Source organism: Rhinatrema bivittatum, chromosome 9, assembly GCF_901001135.1.
Source record: "Rhinatrema bivittatum chromosome 9, aRhiBiv1.1, whole genome shotgun sequence".
Taxonomy (NCBI): Eukaryota; Metazoa; Chordata; class Amphibia; order Gymnophiona; family Rhinatrematidae; genus Rhinatrema; species Rhinatrema bivittatum.
The window spans coordinates 154,684,303-154,705,303 of NC_042623.1; the positions used below are offsets into that span (position 1 = coordinate 154,684,303).

Below are 21,001 nucleotides of genomic sequence, written 5' to 3' on the forward strand. Positions count from 1 at the left end.
CTGTGCCGACCTGGAGAGGACGAATATGCTGCTGAATTTGTACCTCTAGTCAATACCCATGAATTCCCATCATCCCATCCACCATCAATCCAGCATTGGAGGATAAAGTCCAAGTTGCAGTTGGGGGTTTAGCATATTTTTTCAGAAATAATGCCTTGGTTTTAGCCACAATCTAGCTCCATTGCTGTACAAAAAGGGAGTTGTGCCTTGGTACTTGCTGTATTTAACATGGACACCTCGCACACCTGCTGCTTCTTTTGCTCTTTACTGCCTACAGATTCCTTTTTTTCCTACCCTCAACTCATTATGGACAAACTCTTCTTTCTAGCCAAATTGACGGGCGCTCAAGCCAATGAAAGCACATGGAAGGGCGGGCGTGGGGGGGGGGGGGGGTAGCTGTCAGCCAGAAGTCGAGCTGGCTCACAGGAGAACCGGGACCTGCGCGGGGGGGGGGGGGGGGGGGGGGGGGGGGGGGGGGGGGGGGGGGGGACCGCTTTCGCCGCCAGCTGCCCCCTCCGGAGGACGGCAGAGGAGGCTGAAAAACAACAAAAGGTAAGTTGGTACATTTCGAGCTGCTTCGGGAGGAGGGGATTTTAGGTTTTCATGGGTTAAAGTTGGGATCCACTTCCTGGTGCCTGTCATTTCAAATGTCATTTGAAATAACAGGTACCAGTGCTCCCAGGATACTGTATAGGCGCTGTATTAAGCACCTATACAGTAAAATGGGTTGCGTGGGCCTAACACTTCACAGACGCTTCTTGGACGTGGCTTGCATTTGCAAGCTATTTAAATACAGGATCAAGTGGTAGGTGAGCAAGACTGTGCGTGCGGCAAACGCGGGTGCGCCCGGCACTAACGCAGCTCTTCCTACCACTCCTTACTGTATCGGCCCGTTAATATGGGGATAAGACAGAGGCTGAAAGGACTCAAATGATCAGGAGTAGGGGAAAATGAGTAAGTATGGCATGTGCTAAACAAAGTAGCGCCTTACTATCCAGGCCCTGTCTGCCACTCAATTACCACATTCCATGGCTCATGCTATAGGTAGGATGAAGAGACATGTACAGTTACACGAGCCACCTACTCATATACATTTAAGAGCCACCAGTTGTAGCACGTGGTGCTGATCTGGAGCTGAGCAGTTGGCCGTGGTCACTTTTCTGTGGCATACCTGATCAGCTCTGAAGATCTACAGGTTGGGAAACTGATCTATTAATTACAAACTGGGGCTAGGGGTGTTATTTCATTAGAGGGTAGGCAAAAAGGATTACCACCTCTCTGACCCCTGGCCTTCTTGTTTGGATTGGGTTTTTTTTGTATGCATATCAAATATTTAGCTTGTTTAGGCATAAGCAATGTTTGCTTCTCCCTTGAGGGCCTACTTACCAAAACGTGTTAATGTACATTGCAGAAAATAGGCACCATTAAATGCCAAGAAGTCAGCATGTTTTGATAAACGGACCCCTTAGTTTGCAATGTGCCATTCTGATTCTTATATGTCATGTCAACAATGGGGTGGTTTAGTAATAAGAAACTTTAAAAATGGCTTATTAGTATTACTCATTTTTTCATTTGTGATTGTTCTAATTCAAAGGAAGGTTGTGTCTTTGTCATTCTATGTCCACATGAATTAAAATATTACTTGACTGTATCTACACAGGGCTCCTTGATAAAGTAAACCAAATGATCATTTATTCATTTTTATTTCAATAATGAAGAATCTACAAGAGGACCACCCTATTTCTAAATTTAGCAGACGTAAAAGAAAACTACAGGGACACGCAACTCTACTCCTCCAGGACCACAAACCAGTCTGGTTTTCAGCATGATCAACTAATGCAAATTAATCTAGTTCATTAAAATAAATGTGACTCTTGAAAATTCATTTTGGGTATCCTGAAAACCAGACAACGTTGCAGCCCTCAAGAGGCAAGGGGGGGGGGGGGGGGTCATGGCCCTGATACAGTGAGAAGGTGCCCTTAGAGTTGTGTACATAACCCCATAAATTGTCAGCAACTTGTGCATTGTTCAATGCAAGTTTAAAAAAAAAAAAAGAGAAGAGAAGAGATCTTACAGAAATACTTAGAAACAGAGGATCCTGCCAGTAAGTTTTCTGCCAATAGTCACAGAGCATCAACAAGAGAGAACAACTTTGGCCTTATGGAGTGTTAGGGATTACAAAATGCTTAAACAGCTGCTACTGAAGAAAGAACAACTCCTCTGCACAGCAAGTATTATTTATACTCAAAGCATAGTAGCAGATAAATATCACAAAATATACACTACTAACATTTTCTGTTATCTGCACAGATGTCCAAGCGATGTCTTGTTCATGTCTTGGGTAAAAACACAGTCTCTCCCTTTGTTTAATATGGTAAGCCATTCCAAAATGCTAAACTATGGTGGAATTCCAGGCCTGAACTCTGTACAGTTAAATGGATTTTCACTGGATATCATCATCATCATAAAGATCTTCAAAATCTGTAACCAAAAATCAAGTATTTAAAGTTACTGCACAGTAAAATGAGCCCCCACACACACACACATACTGATAGCATTCAAAGTAAAAGTGGGGTACTGACAAACAAGTATTTTAGAGTAAATTAACTGGTTTGTAGATCCTATTACCTAACAAAATATAACCATCAAGGCTGCAAAAAAAATCCCAAATGCCAAGTCACGCTGGTGCGTAAACTCAGTGCCTGGCACCTACCACCAGAGGTACTGGGAATAGCAGCAGCAGCAGCATGAGCTTTTGAGGACAGAGTCCACTTCGCCAGATGCATCAAGTGGACTCTGTCCTCAAAGGTTCATGACTCAATAAATTGGTTAGTCTATAAGATGCTACCCATCTCATAATTTTTAAAGATAAAAGTTAAGTACTTTAAAATGAATACGAAATGAGGTAAGTAACCAATATAATATAGACCAAGAGAGGCATTACATGATCCTAATTATGGAAATGATCAGTTAAACTATCATTTTGAATAATCTGGAGACTACATACAGCATAGGAAGACAAATATATACTGTTATAACAGTCAAGCTTAAGATATCAAAAAGGTTTGATTTACTGTAACAGATTTTTATATTTAACAGCTTTTCTATACCAACATTAAAATACACAACATATTGGTTTACATTTTAATAAAATGATGAAAAGTACAATAAACAGGGGAGGGGGAAACAGGACAACCGATAAATAGGATATAGGAAGCAAGGAAGAAGCAAACTTAACAGAATGAAACCAATAAAGAGTGATAAAATAAAATGGAAAAGAGAATTTACAAAATGCAACAGTATTACATAGTTACATGATTCAGCAGGTTAACTTTGGAACAATGAGGATAACATCGAAGGTCATGGGGAAGGGGCAGGAGTCAGCGAGAATTTATCTGTAAAGCCTGGTGGAAAAGCCATGTCTTTAGCATTTTTCGGAATCTGAAAGGGCATGGCTCCAGGCAGAGATTGAGAGGTAGAGTATTCCAGTGAGTGGGGCCAGCAATCGACAAGGCACGATCTCTTGTGGCTGTAAGTCGGGCTTTCTTTAGTGGGGGGACTTGTAATGTGCATTTGCGATTCATTCTAGTAGGGCGGGAGGATTGTGTAAGTTTCAATGGCTCACTTAGCCATGAGGAATTATATTTGTGGATGGCTTTGTGTATGATGGTAAGGATTTTAAGAAGTATACGATATGAGATGGGGAGCCAATGTAGGTCCTTGAGAATAGGGGTTATGTGATCTGATTTGCGGGCATTGCTAATTATCCTTGCTGTTGCATTTTGTAATATCTGTAGAGATCTGATGGTGGAGAGAGGGAGGCCAAGGTAAAGGGAATTGCAGTAATCAAGCTTAGAAGATAGTGGCTTGGATGACAGTTTTGAGATCGTGTGTGTGTGGAGTAGAGGCTTGAGCTTTTTTATAACCATGAGTTTATAAAAACCTCCTTTTATGACAGAGGTAATATGGTTTTTCAGGTTCAGATGTGCATCAACTAGGACGCCATGGTTTCGTACATGAGGTTGAGAAGTGAGAGTGGCGATCATAGGGTCGTTGGAAGGAGAGCGCTTGAAGGTCTGTTGGTTATGGATGAGGATGAGCTCAGTTTTAGCGGCGTTGAGGACAAGCTGAAGGGAGGTCAGAAAAGTGTTAAACAGCACAACTCCTTTGCCACATACAAGAGGCAAATTTAGTAACAGCTGCCAACTGATCTGCCATCTCAAGATGAGAATCTATTAATACTGCCCTGCTCTGCTTCTGCACTCGCTGCCTTTCAGCTGCTTCAGCAGCTAGGTCCACGCTGGGAACCGGCTACCGGACTAAGGCACACCTCTGAGGGATCTCGGAAATCACCTCAGGAATTCTCAACTGGGGGAGGAACCCTGAGGTATCAGCACAGGAAAGTGGGGCTTGACCTCCCTTTAAAAGTAAAGGTAAAAAATCTGGCTACACGCAGGGAAAGTGTGTATTGACATCGCTTATAAGAAATGTTTGTTGCAATCACTGTAATGTTTCCTGTTGCACCAGATGAGTTTCATTGTACTAATTGTTCTATTGATAAAGATACTTAAACCCCCAGCCCCCCAAAGTGTGCATAAAACATGTTTTTCTGTGTGCTAAACCAGGCAAATATACTGGAATACAATAGGAAAAATTAACCAATGTATTACAATAACTCAAGTCCCTATTATTAAATAAGGGAGCATTTTCAAGAAGAATAAAAGATAATGAAATAGAAAAATGTAAACACACAATTAGGAGAGAATACAATTCTTTACATCAGCTATTCCTCTCAGATTACCATACTAATCCCAAGTTTCCAATTGGCTGTCTTTTTAAAAAAAAAAAAAAAAAAAAAGTCTTCAAATGGGCAGGGTCCTGAAAAACAAACTTGTTCCTCTGGTGTGTAATCAGGCACTTGCAAGGCAATTTTAAAAAGAATAATGCTCCCAACGCCACAATTCTTGTCTTTAGTTATAAAAAACTGCTTCTAGCCACATCAGGAAAAACTTGGACTTTTTGCCCACAGAAAAGGAAACCTTTATTTTTAAAATATTTTTGGAGCACCAGATTCTTATCTGAAACAGACCAAAAGAATAGCTCTAGTTAGTATATCTATGGAAGTCTCTAAAAAGCAAGTTAGGATTATACTCTTGAGGGTCTCCATTATATCCTTCTGCCCTTCATTCCTCCTTTTAAAGCAGGGAATGTAATGTTTTTTTATATCAAAACTTATCTATAGGAATACTTAATGTTTCTCTAATAGACTTCTTGAATAATTCCATTGATAACCTAGACATTGGAAGATTTAAAATCTTAAATTTTTAACCCTCATATCATTTTCCAAGTTGTATATATATATGGTGAGATTATCCTTAATAAAAAAAAAAAAAAAAAAAGAGTCCCACTAGCTTGCACATAGGTAACTTGAGTATTTAATAATGAAACTGTTGATTCTAAAAGCAGTCAATCGTGTACAATATTCAAGAATTGTCTGTTTCACCAGAAAATTTTCCAAATTGAGCTGATTAGAACAGTGACTTCTCTATTTTAATGACTACTCTCCAAACATCCGCAAGACTCATTTTCAGGTTCTATTAGCTCAGAGCCTGAAATTTCCAACTGGGAAGGAACAGTTAAAGTGTTAGGGGCAAAAGTACTACTCACAGCTTGAAAAAGCTCTTGGCTTCATCCTGCCAACTGAGTTCAATCCCGGATCTTGTTGGTTAACTGTAGCCTGTAAACTGGCCTCAGGAGATCTGGAGACAGAGAGAGGAGGCTGATCGTGGCCCAGTCTGGCTAAAGGACCAGATGAGAAATATATCAGGAAATTAATTTCTAGCTGACTCACCCTGCGAACCAAGTGTGAGTCCATAGACCCTTTCAGCAAGGACGATCCCGGAGTAGAAGTAACTTTAGCTTTCCTTTTTCTTCCCATGGACCTTCTATGGGGTGCCTTCCAAAATTGCAAGGAGGTGTGCACCCCCTTAGGTGTGCAGCTTCGGCTGCACGCCACTGCCTCACTGATTAAGTAGGTTCACTGTCATTTTAAAAGTTTGCTGACAGAAAACTTTTGCTGTAAAATAGTCCTGATTACTACTCGAATTTAATTTCATAGTTAAATTCTTTCCCCTGTTACTAGATATATATACTTAAATTCATCTTCAGATTACTTTCTCTAGGCACTGCATTGGTCACATCAGGCATGAAGCAAACATCACTCCCAGCTTCTCTCAGCCCTTCCCTTTTGTGACTTTGGCAGCCTCAAAAATATTCTCATATTGTAGATCAGCTATTCTCAACTGATGTGTCTCGCACTCCCACTGACTTGGCTGCTCTTCTCTCCCCTTTCACCCCAGCAAGAGAGGCAGACATCCTTCCACTGCTGACGCTGAAGCTACCAGCATGCTCAAGCCCAGATGGGAACAGAAGCATTCTTAGTAGAAACTGGGAACTGCAGCATGGGCTTTTCTTCTTCCCACAACACGGAAGAGAAGTGATGAGTAGTGGGGTGTGTGGAAGAAGAAAGGGCCATGCTGCATTCAGAAGTAGCGGCAGCATCGGCTAGAGGAGCAGCGCGGGCACAGAGAAAAACAGCCGACAATCCACAACGGGAGACAGCGTTATAATCACACCTGCTGTGGAACCTTCTTGGGCCACAGAAGCTGCTGCAGCTCCCATTTGTGGGGATGGAATGATTGAGAGCCAGTCAGCGTGTGTGCGTGAGTGAGTGAGTGAGTGAGAGAGAGAGAATGTGTTTGTGAGAGTGAGCACGTGTGATTGAAAGCATGTGCATAAGAGAAAATGTGTGCACATGAGAGGGACCGGTTGGGGAAGGGAGGCAGCACCCGTCAGGGTGGCGAAGCACGTGCGTACACACGCAAGTGAGAGTGGTCATAGAGGCGACGTTAGAGCAGCGGGCTACAAACCAGGGAAGCCAGGGCGCAAATCCCACTGCCGATCCTTTTGACCTTAGGCAAATCACTTCACGCTCCATTGCCTCAGGTACAAAACAGATTGTAAGACAGGGGACAGGGAAATCCTAATTAAAATTGCAGTTGGAATGATTGTTATAAGGGTAAGAAGTGTTCATGAATGTTAATGCCGGTGGGCAAATATGCATGCAGCAGTGTTTTGAAATATTTGCAGTGGCCTAATTTGTGTTCGGAGGAAGGCCTACAGATGAGATAAGAAGCTAAAGGAAGCAAACAAAGCAATGAAATAAAAATTAGAGCAGATGTGTATGTGTTGGTCAACTCGTTTCAGTGGTACGTGCAGATCATATGTATGGAGAATAGGTGCACAAAACTGATGTTATGTGCCTTTGTGAGCAGCCAATGGAAAAATGCTTGACCCTTGTAATTAACCAGAAACTTCACAACCTCTGCTGGGTCACTAAAGATCTTTGGCTTTGATAAGAGGGAAATCCTCAGCCGTTGCTGGAAACTGGAGTGAAAATTAGAAACCTATTTTGCATAGGCATAACTAATGATTTCAATACAGCTCAGTTGTAAATTGCAAACTATGGGCTGAAAATACTAAAGTATTTACATTTTAAAATGATTCGGGACCTCCAAGACAGATACTTCATTTTCGAGACAAAGAATGTGTCTTTAAACAAAAATAAAAGACAACTTGGGCTTCTAATTAGGTGATGGTAGAATGAATTTTTCCTTGGTAATTCATGGTTGTTGCATCTCAAAAAAAGACAGTTATGATGGAGAAGGTACAGAGAAGGGCGACCAAAATGATAAAGTGGATGGAACAGCTCCCCTATGAGGAAAGGCTGAAGAGGTTAGGGCTGTTCAGCTTGGAGACAAGAGATGGATGAGGAGGATAGGAGAGGTCTTGAATGAGTAGATGTGAATCGGTTATTTACACTTTTGGATAAAGGGATTAGGGGGCACTCCATGAAGTTAGCATGTAGCACATTTAAGACCAGTCAGAAAATATTCTTTCACTCAACGCACAATAAAGCTCTGGAATTTGTTGCCAGAGGATGTGGTTAGTGCAGTTAGTGTAGCTGTATTTAAAAAAGGTTTGGATAAGTTCTTGGAGAAGTCCATTAACTACTATCAATCAAGTTGACTATTACTGGCATCAGTAGTATGGGATCTTCTTAGTCTTTGGGTACTTGCCATGTTCTTGTGGCTTGATCTGGCCTCTGTTGGAAACAGGATGTTGGGCTTGATGGACCCTTGGTCCTGACTCAGCTTGATAATTTCTTATGGTACTCTTCATTTCCTTTAAATCAGGCACCAGTAGATTGATTTGAGATCCTATATGCCTCATTTCAAAAAGAATTAATCTGCATCTCTCTTTCCAGCTGGTATTTATGGACTCTGGTCTGCTGCATCTGGCAGCAGTGCACCATGTTCTGCACAGCCAGCTTGATTGGGAGCGGGACATGAGTAGCCGGAGACGACTAATCTGGTTTTACTTCCAATATCTGTTGTGTAGCTGTACTCATCTTCTCTAAAAATAACAGGTTTCTGAGGAAATGTTTGTTCAATGCTGGCAGAATTCTGACGTAATGTCTCTCTCAATGGAGCTTAAATAGAAGGCAGCCATTACTTTTAGAGCCCCTAGGGCCCCTCCAACTGAAGTACTTTTAAGTTTCCAAGTAAAACGTTTTTCCTCCATTTAGTCTGAATATCACAATTTCTAAAGATATAAACACATGTACAGGCTCTTCTGAACCCAAGTAGTCCAGAAAGAATTATAGATTAGACAGGTTAAACAAACAAACTTTGCATTCCAAAAAGATTCTCACCATTAAAGAAATCAGCATGAACTGCTTTTTCATTGGCTGCCAAATCCATCAGAAGACCCGTACTTCCTCCTGCCTAAAAGAGAGATTATAGTGAGTGTCAAATTATCGGAACTTTTCACCAATGCAAAACAAAAGCAAGGAAATAATCACTAAACTATTTTGATTTCTTTCCACCTACAAAAGTTTATATTGTAAAATTAAGGGTATTTTAATTGGAGACTAAACATAGCAGAATCCTCTCTGTAGGTTGAGCAGGGCCTGGTGACTACAAGCATGATTTAACACTTTTTTTTCCATTCCCCATCTATAGGAATAAAGATTAGTAAATGAAGTCATATGTCACCTTGGAATAGGAAATATTAACAGGTTGTGTCAGGACTGGATTATGACATTGTGAGGCTTGAATTGGGTCGAGTGATCCATACCATTATAAAAAACAATATATTTTGAGAGAAAATACATTGAGTCTATAACTACAAGAGCTTTACATCAACATAGAATAAAACTAAATTTCTTTATATATATTTTTGCCACTTGCTACTTTCAAATGAACATAGTTATCTACTTTAATAACTAGATATGAATACTTTATATTTACAATAACTCAAAAAAGCAGTGACAGAGACAAACCAATTTACTTAATGGAATGATGAAATGATACTTAAAGAATACAAGATGCAATAGTGAATTATGCATGTGTGTGATTTATATATACAGTGGCTTGCGAAATTATTCGAACCCCCTCAAGTCAGCAGATTCGTGTGGATTTCAAATGACATCTACACAGATTGTTTCAGACAGTATGTTTATTGCAAACCAGTATGCTTTTAAAGTAAAATTTCAAAGTCACAATTCATTATTTCTCTGCATTTTTTGTAAAATAAAATTAAAAATTGAAAAATGCTTGCAATTCCTCCATTTTTATGGACTTGGACATTTACAATATGGGGGTTTTTTCCTGTTGCAGGAATGTTCATTCTATCTGGGTGTTTTTCTTTTCTTGTTCTACTGTGGTATATTATAAATATTTGCCTGTTTGATTTTCCTTATGGATTTATTTCATAATGAAAATGAAGTAAACAGGAGCAAAGGCACATAAACGTTATACAAGTGAGCCTTACACAGTGAGTTCCAGCCATTAGCAGCTGAGGAGGATGCTATAAATTGATGTCACGCCTAGGGTGAATCTCACATGAGTATGAGCTTGGAAACAGTTACACAAGACGGCAGTCTGACTGCATTTTTTTTCCAGTTTTTACTGGCAGTGAGAATGAGAAATTACTACTTACCTTTTCTTTAGTATAGTTAGATGAATCCAGAACCAGGGGGTTAAGCATCTCTACCAGCAGATGGAGATGGAGCAAAAGGTGGCAAAGTATATATACTCCTGCAGTGACATCAGCCTGCCAGTATTCTCTTCAAAAGCCAAACTGTGAACAGGCTAGCAAAAACCTGATTAACAGATAATCACAGTACTCAGCCAATAGGAAACACTGAGCTCAGACAAGAATGCCTCAACACTAGTTTAGGGACTGGAACACTTACCAATAAACCCTGGAACGCATCACATCTGACTATACTAAAGAAAAGGAAATTATCAGGCAAGTAGTAATTTGTCATTGCTTAGCATCTAGTCAGATGAATCCAGAACCAGTGGGATGTACCCAAGATACTCCCGAATAGGGCGGGAGGCTGCCCGCGGTCCAGTCAAAACTGCACGTGCAAAGGCTGCCTCCTCTCGGGTCTGCACATCCAGATAATATCCGGAAAAGGTGTGTAAGGAGGACCATGTTGAGCTCAGCAAATGTCGACAGGAGACAACAATTAACTTCCGCCCATGACATTGCCTGAGCCATAGTAGAATGAGCCCTAACCTGACTAGGCAACGGCTGTTCAGCATCCGCATACGTGACCACGTCCTTAACCCAGCGAGCAATTGTAACCTGTGAAGCCGGCTTGCCCCGTTTACTACCACCATGGAGGACAAACAGGCAATCCATTTTTTTGGAAAGGTTTAGAAGCTTCCAGATACCTTACAATATGTCGACATTCCTTCGCATCTCTCTCTATCCAGAGACAGTAGGGAAATGGACTGATTCAAGTAAAAATCTAAAACCACTTTTGGCAAAAAGAAAGGAACAACATACAACTGTATCATCCCTGAAGTCACTCAGAGGAATGGCTCCCAGCAAGACAAGGACTGCAGCTCAAATTCTACACGCAGAACAAATCGCCACAAGAAACACCATTTTCAAGGTCAGTAACCACAAGGAAAGGTTATATAATCGGTCTAAACATAGGACCTGCTAAGAAATCCAAAACTAGATTTAAGACTCCACAAAGACACAGGTAACCGCAAGGGATGATGAATGTGTTTCACTCCTTTCAAGAAACGGGCCACATCTGGATGAGCTGACAAGAGGCCACCATTCATCTGAAACAGGCAAGAGCCGCTACTAGCACCTTTTAAGGAATTAAAGGCCACCACTTTATTCAATCCATCCTGCAAAGATCATGCTCGTTTTGAAATTTTAACTGAACAAGGAAAAATACCGTGATGGTCACACCAAGCCTCAAAAAAACTTGCCAAACCCACACATAGGCTAAGGAAGTGGAGACCTTGTTGCTCATAGCAAGGTGGCAATCACTGCAGCAGAATCTCCCTGCTTCAGCAAGCAAGCCCTCTCAATGGCCATACCATAAGACAGAGTCAGATCTTCATGAAGAACAGGTTCCTGCCACAACAGATTCCTGTGCACCAGAAACCGGAGGAAGGAATCTACCAGGAGCCGATGCAGATCCACATACCACGGTCTCCTAAATCAGTCAATCTGGTGCCATCAAAAGCACCATCTTTCTGTGACCCTCAATCCTCCAAACCATTCTGCCCAACAAAGGCCACGGAAGAAACGCATACAGCAGTTTGTCCTCCGGACATTCCTGCATGACAGCATAGATGCCCAATGACTTTGGATCTCTCCTGCAACTGAAGAATCAAGGAACCTTTGCATTGCGAGAAGTTGGCAGGAGGTCTAGAAACGAAGAACCCAGCAATTCACTACCACCTGAAATGCCTCATCCAACAGCACCCATTCTCCTGGGTCCAGACTCTCCCTGTTGAGAAAGTCTGCTCTTATATTATTTTTTTCCTACAATATGCAAGACCGAGATGCACTTCTGTCCATACCATAAGTTAGTCTATCTCCTGTGACACTTGCAGGCTTTTGATTCCTCCCTGACTATTGATGTAAGCCACTGTCGTGGCACTGTCTGACATTATCCGGACTGCTCGACCCTGCAACCTCGCCAAGCGAAACGCCCAGGCTTCCAGTCGATTGATGTTCCAGAGAGACTGCCGCACTCCAGTGCCTTTGCGCTGTCAGTTTCTGACAGTGAGCTCCCCAACCCTGGAAGCTCACATCCATTGTGACTAAGCAGTCCGATGATTCTAGGGAAAATCCCTAGCTGTAGCTGAGAGCACACCTCCATCAGCAGGTGAAGCGGAAGCGAATAGTCCTGATGGCTCGAATGAGAAGCAGGGAGTGCTGAAGAGGACACATGAGCCTTTCCCAATGGCACTTCTTCCAGGGTCGCCACCATCGAACCTGCAGACAGGACCACACTGTTGGGTGTATAATGTTTCAGACGCACTTGCACCATCAACTTTTGAACACGAGCTTCCAGCAGGAAAACCCTGCCCTGCTTTGTGTCAAACCGAACACCAAGATACTCAACAACTGAGACGGCTGATGACTGCTCTTGGCTAGGATCACCATCCAACCGAGCTCCTGCATCAGGGAGATCACTTTGCAGGTCACCAGGCAGCTCTCTTCCAGAGACTTGGCTTGAATCAGCCAGTCATCCAAACATGGGTGCACCAGGATCCCATCCTCTCAAGTCTGCCATCACCACCATAATCTTGGAAAAAAGTTCTGGGCGTGGTGGCCAGACCAAAAGGCAGCACCCAGAATTGGATGGCACCCCAACACCGCAAAATGCAGAAAATGTTGCTCCAATTGGATGGGAATATGAAGGTATGCCTCGGACAGATCCAAGGAGGTCAGAAATTCCCAATTGCAAGGTCATTATCACTGAGCACGTTTCCATGCGAAAATGAGTCACCCGCAAATGACGGTTGACCCCTTTGAAATCCAGGATGGGACGAATGGAGCCCTCCTTCATGGGAACAATGAAATAAATGGAATATCGACCTGTATTTTCTTGAGATGTGGGCACTGGGACCACAGCCCTCAGACTGAGGAGCCTTGACAATGTATACTCCACTGCCCATTTCTTCTGAAGTGACAGGGAGGCATCATGAACACTGCAAAATTCCAGCACATACCCCTCTCGTATAACCTCCAGGACCCACTGATCCGATATGATTTCGACCCATCTCTGATAAAAAGAGAGAAGGGCTGCCCCTCCCCATCTCCTGTTCCTGGGGATGGATCAGCAAACCTTCATTGGGAGGCTTGGAGGATTCACCAGCTGAGCCCGCACCCCTTCTGGGCTGTCTGGGACAAAAGGACTCAGACTGTAAAGCCATTATCACTACCTTCATGTTCTGTGTAAACGGATGTGATATTCCCAATGAATGTCCATCTATAAAAAGAAGTTAAATTATTGAAAGGTTGAGTCCTCTGAAATGTTGCTCCTCTGTAGGGAAGAAAATAGATCCCCTGGCACGACCTCTCATGTCAAAGGAGCACGGCATCTGCTCCTTATCCTCCAGCAGCCGAGGAACCAGGGATTTGCCTGCTTCAACTCTCACCCAAACGAGAGTGAGCCTTTAAAAGGCAGCTTCGCAAGGTTAGCCTTGTAGGTTGCATCGGCCGTCCAATTTCTTAGCTAACACTATCACCTGGCCGCTATTACCAAAGCTACCCCTCTCGCTGAGGTGCGGACCAAATCACAACCCACATCTGCCAAAAAAGTGGCTGATTCCATAACTGCCCTGGAATTCACTCCAGATTCATCGACCTGAGAGGGAAATAAAAAAAAGAGCGAGTCACCAGGGAACAAGCAGCTACCTGCAAAGACATTGCCACTGCTTCAAATTCTTGCTTAAGGATTGCCTGAAACCTATCGTGCTCATTTAAGACCACTCCTACCTTCGTAGGAATAGTTCGCTTGGAGACGGCACAGACAAGTGCATCCACTTTCAGAAAACAGAAACCACTGGATCCAGGGGGGTACAGGCCTTCCAAGGCCCAACCCCCTTTGAAATTAGCCTAAGGGGCATCCCACTCAAGATCAATCAATTCTTGAATGGCCTCCTTAACAGGGAAAAAACAAGAGGTGTATGCAAAGAAACCAAAATGGTGTTTTTCTTTGGCTCAGACATGGAATCTGCCTCAGGTACTCCCAGCATCTTCAATGTCTGGGAAAATCAGAGCTGGTAGCTCATCTCTATGAAAAAAACCCCACAACATAGTCCTATACGGTTCCAGTCCTGGAGGAATTTCCCCATCCTCCAGAGAATCAGGATTGGCCTCATCATCAGTGCCATCCGGATTCCTATCGGGAGGACCTGTTGCCAATCTAGGTGTAGTCCGGCATTTAACAGTAGTATGAGGCGAGTGAAGTCACTGCATGTGACTCTGACCTGAACGGACAGGGTGGATGACTACACCCGAAGAAAGCATTGCAATCCTTAAAAAAAAAAAAAAATCCTACCTAAGAAAAGGCAGAAGGATCCACGCCAAAACTAGAAGCCACTTGTGCTGTGCCCACTGAGCTTCTGTTCCTTGCCGATGAACCAGTTAAGGAGTTCCAAGGTCAGACACTCCTCTTGAGATGTCTTCACCCAGGCCATCATCAGCCTGGGAAGAACCAGGACTTAGTAAAATCAGAAGATAATTCTCCCCGAGCCTCTAAGCAGCACTGGCACAAATTAGAGGGTTCACCAGGCTCACATGCCCAAATATGACAGGCAGCACAGATGGCAAGGCATTTTGGTTTCTAAGGCCAGGCGCCAGTCTGTCAGTAAGCTTAAATGGTGACTGAAGGTGTGCGTCCAGCTGAATTGACGCTGTCAAATTTAGGTATCCTAAGGCTAGGCATTGCAAAACTAGATGCACTGCCACCTTCCCAACTTAAGCATATGACCAATGCGTCCCAACTTCTGTGCACAGGCAGCGCATGCTTAACATGGCCACTATCACCTGAGCACCAAAACAGGCATTCCAACTAAGCATCCAAAAACCTGGTGCACAACTTGCACACAGACACACTTGCATGCACCAACGGTCCTGAAGAGGGCAGCCTAACATGCAGTAAAGCAAGCAAAACCACCACTGCGGCATACCATGCAGTGCACGGAGAAAAGTCTAACACTGGGGCCTAGCCCACCTGGGCTGATCAACCCGCCAGGCTGCCCAAGTCCCTTAACCTCCCTCGGAAGTGGGAACGAACTGCCCATCGAGCACGGACCAGAGTACGGGGGAAGGCCTTATGACCTTACTACTTTTTTTTTTTTAAACCTTACCTGACCTCAGTCTTTACCGGCTAAGTACAGAGATGGTCTCCAGCTGTGAGAGAGGAGAGGGCATATACAGTCAGCACCATACTCAGCTTCCTGCACCCACTGCCTTAGAGCTGTTTTAACAGCTAAGTCCACACCGGCTGAAAGAAACAGCTATCAGACCATGGAAATCACCTCAGGAATACTCAACTGAGGGAGAGACCATTTGGCATCACTGCAGGGAGAATTAAATCTTTTTATTTCTCCTAAAAATTTGAAGCAATCCCCAGTAGGAAGATACACATTCACCATCTACTGGAAACAGAGAATAATGGCAGGCTGATGTCACTGTAGGAGTATATATATACTGTGATGTCAGCTTTGCTCTGTTTCCATCTGCTGGTAGAGGTGCATAACCCACTGGTCCTGAATTCATCTGTCTGAGGGCTAGGAAAGAAAAGGATTACAATCAGAAAAAATTCCACCCAAGGAAAGGCAAGAGGATCCATGTCAAAACCAGAAGGCACCTGCGCCATGCCCACTGAGCTACCTTTCACCACTGACGAACCAGTAAAGGGAGGTCCAAAGTTAGGTGCCCCTCCTAACCTGTCTTTACCCAAGACCTTCATCAGGCTAGGAAGAACCAGGCTTAGTAAAATCAGAGGAGAGTAATTCCCCCTGTGCCTCCAAACAGCGCTGACACAAGTTAGAAAGAACGTTAGGCTGAGATGCCAGAATAGGACACACCACACGAAGGGCCAGGAGCTTAAATTTCTTCACTACAGGCACCATCAGGTAAGGTTCACAACACCATGCTAAAATAAGCACCCAACTTAAACTCTGACAGGACGCTCCGAGAATGCATATAAAAACAATTGCATTCGTGTGTAAGAGTGTAAAAAAGGCACATGCGTTCTTGCACAATTTGGGCACTCTGGTAGGCGCTCCTATGGCCTTAACTAGGCGCCCAGCTAGGCGCTCAACTAGGCGTGCAACCAAAACACATAACAGGCCGGACAGTTGGGCACACAAGTCATGATCCAACGAAACTGAAGCGAGAAGTATGATGCACAAAAAGTGCGCAAAGGCGCCGCCACAGCCTACCACACAGCCAAACAGCCGAGCCTCTGAGTGGGGCCTAGCCGCAAGGGCTGCTCAACCAGCCAGACTACCCCCTCCCCCCGACCACCACCGGAAGCAGGAACAGCTGTTGGATTACCCGCCAAGCAAAGAGACCAGAAAGGGGGGAGAGAAGGAATCCTTAATCAACTCCCCTTCTCAAAAAATTTTACAAAACTTTACCTGAGCTCAGCCTGTCCCAGCTGACTACAAACATGGTCTCCGGCTGTGGGGGGTGCAGGTAAATACCATCAACACAAGCTTCCTGCACCCACTTGTCTTTCAGCTAAGTCCACACCAGCTCAAAGGCCAGCTACTGGACCAAGGCACTCATCTGAGGGACCACGGAAACCACCTCAAGAATTCTCAAGTGGGAGAGGGACCACTTGGTATCACCACAAGAGAGCAAACTAAATTTCCTTGTTTCTTTCTCCTTCTAAAACTTGAAGCAATCCCCAGTAGGGAGATGCATGCCTACCACCTGCTGGAGACAGAAATATTGGCAGGCTGAAGTTATTGCAGAAGTATAAATCCACTAGTTCTAGATTCATCTGAACAGGCCCTAAGAAATAAGTTCCAAAGGCACAATCACAATTTTAATGGTAGCTGCTAGCCAACAAAACTTTGCCTCAGAAGACATAGGGGCTGATATAAGATTCATGGCGCTACTTTTTTTTTTTTTGCACATGCGGCAAAAGCAGGCGCCTCTGCGGGATGAGGGGACAGCATGCAAATGAGATCCGTATGCTTTTGTGCGCATAATACCGAATACATGTGCCAATACACATATAAGCTCTGATAGACAGCTATAAGATACACACTAAAATATAGAACTGTTGCACAATTCATTTCAAACCTTAGAACACGGCAAATGATCAAAGACAACAAAAGATAAAGTACATGTGATATGTTTAGAAATAAAACTCTACCCCAAAGGTAACTTCACTACTTTGGGTTCTTTTGAGATAGTGCCCATTTGTCCTCAGTTGTTGGTGTGGGTAAAGGCAAATATGCGATCAGACCCATACAGTTGGCATGGCTTTTTACTCGGAGGCATATGCACTCAGATATGCAGCAGAGTTGGCATGACTTATGCATCTCAGCCATGTGCTTAAAATTTAACTCCTGCCCTGATGCAGGTGCTAAAAAAACAGGTGTAAAAAATCTGCACCAACCTTTCTCCATGCCAGTATGGCTCTCTGCATTGCCTGGGAATAGTTAACTGCCTCTTTGTATGGACTCGCGCTAAACCAGCCGCAGCTTTTTGTGCGGGTTTGTGCATACATTTTTTCCCCACACTAAACGCATTACATACATGCATAAGATTAGCGTGGAAAAACAAGTGTAATACCGCACACATAAACCACAGGTTTACCGCAGCTTATTATTGACCCCCTTAGTATTTCTCTGACAGTTAGTTTTTCAAGTGCAATTCCCATGTTTCTCTTAGCACTGGAATCCTGCTTGTCAATGAATAAGTGAAAGGAAAGGCTAGGATATTTGTGTACTGTTTATATTTTGCAATATTTTAAAGGAAAACATCTATATTTAGAGAGAATCTCTCTCCCATATATTCTTTATATATCAACCGTATTTGGGGGTTTTTTTTGGTTTTTTTTTTTTAATACATGCCCCAAGCTGTAGCTTCATTATCTTGTCTTAAACCAGCACTGGGGTTGTTATCTTTTATTGTGCCAACAAAAGATGATGTAGTACATGGGATCTGAGATCATATACAGTGTCTTGTAAAATTCTTCACATCCTTGTACATTGATGTTCAGCAGACTAAAAAAAACAAATCAAAATACGTTAACGTAGGAGTTTGTTTCAGTGATCTACATAACATTCTCTACACTTTGATCATGAAAGAATTCTAGAAAGAGTCTAAAAATAGAGTCTGGATTGCATACTCAATACTTGATGAAGGCCTCTTTTACAGCAACGGCAGCCATAAGTGTGTCTTACCAACTTTGGACAGTAGGATGGTGCTATTTTTGCTCATTCTTCTTGACATAAGAGCTCAAACTTTTTTCAAGATGGCTAGGGATCATAAGTGGATTGCAGTCTTCAAATCATTGCCACAGATTTTTCTCATTTGATTCAGGTCTGGGCCATTCAAGGACATTTTCTCTCTTCTTACTGACCCGCTCCATTGTTGCTTTTGCTTTGCATTATTCTGCTGAAAGGTGAATCTTCTCCCTAGTCCCAGGTCTATGGCAGACTGGAATAGGTTTTCTTCCAGGATGTGAATGTACTTTGCACAATCCTTCTCTTTCTGTTGTCACAAGCCTCCCTGTCCCTACAAAACATCATATAACATGATACTACCACCACATTAGCTGGGTGACAAGTTACGTGTTTAATGCCACACTTATCGTTTAGCATGGAGACCAAAATGTTTTGCTTTCGTCTCAGAAGACCACAAAAACCTTATCCCATGTGCATACAGTGTTCCCTAAGTGTTTCTTTGCAAACGTGTGTGAAGCATATGGCTTTTCTTCAGCAGTGGCTTCCTTCTTACCATGCTTGTGGAGTAATCTTTAAAATTGTTAACAGTCCACATATTCCCCAGTCCTAGCCAGAGATCTGTGTAGCTCCATTAAAGTCATCGTAGACCTCAAAGTGACCTTCCACAGCAGCTTCCTTAACCCACGGCTATTCATTTTGGAGGAATGGCTTAATCGTAGTAACTGTTTTCACTTTACAATGATGGACCTGACAGTACCCCAAGGGATATTCAGACACACTGAAATTTTCTTCTAGCTTCCCCCAATTTGTTCCTTTGATTGAATGTTATCTTGGAGTTCTCCTGGCAGCTCCTTGATCACCATGTTTGCTTCACTTCATACAACAGAAACAGCTCAATTCTTCATTCAAGAGCATTTAAAGCAGTTCAGCTACTATGACTGGACACAGGTGGTCTTTATTATAGGCCTTAAAGCAATTTTTTGAAGTAAAGCTAATTTGGATTTGCTATGATAAATTGTATGAAGACTTCTGTAATTGAGATTTCTTTTCTTAAATTACTCTTGGAATATTTCAGTATTTCTTTCATGATAAAAATGTAGAGTATGTTGTGAAGATCAGTGAAATAAACTGCTACATTAATACATTTTGATTCGTATTTTTTAGACAAGATATGAAATAATATAATAGGATGGGAAGACTTTTACAAGTAAGTCCCTTCCTCACATGACATCTGAAGACAGCAGCTAGATGTCAATATATATATTTTGTTGGGGGGGGGGGAGGGGGACAATTAGAAGGTATCAAAAAACTTAAAAGGATTCCAGTTTTCTATAAGACCAATATGAACATAAAAAGATGACATTTCTTATGTTTCAATATTTTGAGATGACACCTGTGTAGTTCTACTCCATCCTTTACACTCTTTTGGGTGCATGTTTTTTTTAGTTATAGAAAATAAATTCACAAGAAGAAAACTACAGTTATCTGAAGGGTGGTGCCTTGGGTTTCTAAGATTTCACATTTTAGACAAAAATTAACTAGATGTTTTTGAAAATTCTCAAAAAATATTAATAACTACATCAGTTTTCTCAAGTATTTTGCATTGACTGCTGAAGGTCTGCTGATGGCAGGGTAAGAAGTTTACGGCAGGAAGTTGGTTGGCCATAAGATAGCTTCCAGGTCAACATAATCACCAAAACTGATGGGCTGTAGCAGACTCAGACAAACCAACATGAAAGAAATAGGTAAGGAAAGGTTGAACACTATTTCATAAAATTTTTGAAGGTTTCTTTTTCTGTTTGTTTTGTTTTTAAGTTAGCATGTCACTTATCCGGTACTTAGTTCAATCTGCCAGCTTCTTGCTAAAATAACCAAGTGTATTTATTATATTCCTTGTTAAATTTGTACTGTTGAATTAAACCAGAGAGGTCAGGGGAAGGAAAACCAAATACACCTACCTTCCTCGCATGAACAAAATACAACTAAAATAAAAGTTGTCTTGGGCTGCACAAATATAAAGCAGACAAAAAATATTTTTTCGCCTGTATTTTATATAAGTTATTAGAAGTTACACATCATACAACGGGGGTAAAACCAACCCGTTCCGCGTGACCCGCAAGAGACATCATGAGCAGTGTACCGTAAATAAAACGGAAATTAGAAGATTCAAAATGAGATCAGAGGAATTTAAAAAAGTTTTCCCCACATCGTTGGAAGCCTGCATCTCCAACACTCATGTGCATGTATATGATGAGATCCGTGTTTACGCATTTAGATACAAGACACAAAATTACAGACATAGCCATCGGACAAACAACAAGCAGCGAGATGCAGTACTACCCGACACAAGTTTTTAAAACTGTTTCCCAAAGCACCGCGAGCTCTCCGCCCCTTCCCTGAACGCTGTCCCCCACCTCGTCCAGGTCCACGTAAGGCCCCGCACCCTCCGGGAACATTTCATCCACCGCTGGCTTCATGGCGCCCGCAGCTTCGGGCAAAATGAGAACGCCGCCGAGCTCCAGTGATTACCGCGCTACAGAAACCCTGCTTTCCCTTCCGGCTCCTCTTCCGGCTGATTCCGGCACACAGTCGGACGCTTCCGGTGGCGAGAGCGCGTGCCTAAGAAGACGGAGAACCCTTCTAGCCTTCGGAGGATCACACTCTACTGCCCGGCG

At 42.8% G+C, this 21,001-nt stretch overlaps 1 protein-coding gene across 2 annotated transcripts; it reads right to left on the bottom strand.

The window, feature by feature from the left end:
- Positions 1-1,670: 1,670 nt before the first annotated feature.
- Positions 1,671-21,000, bottom strand: COPS9 (COP9 signalosome subunit 9). Of its 2 annotated transcripts, XM_029616629.1 has the most exons (4): positions 20,741-21,000; positions 8,774-8,846; positions 5,668-5,799; positions 1,671-2,481 (listed from the first exon to the last, which is right to left on the bottom strand). In XM_029616629.1, the coding sequence occupies exons 1-4, from the start codon at positions 20,801-20,803 to the stop codon at positions 2,444-2,446; spliced, it is 306 nt and encodes a 101-aa protein (XP_029472489.1). In that variant the 5' UTR covers positions 20,804-21,000; the 3' UTR covers positions 1,671-2,443. The 2 variants fall into 2 exon arrangements, with proteins under 2 accessions (XP_029472489.1, XP_029472490.1); XM_029616630.1 differs by lacking the exon at positions 5,668-5,799.
- Position 21,001: the final 1 nt, after the last annotated feature.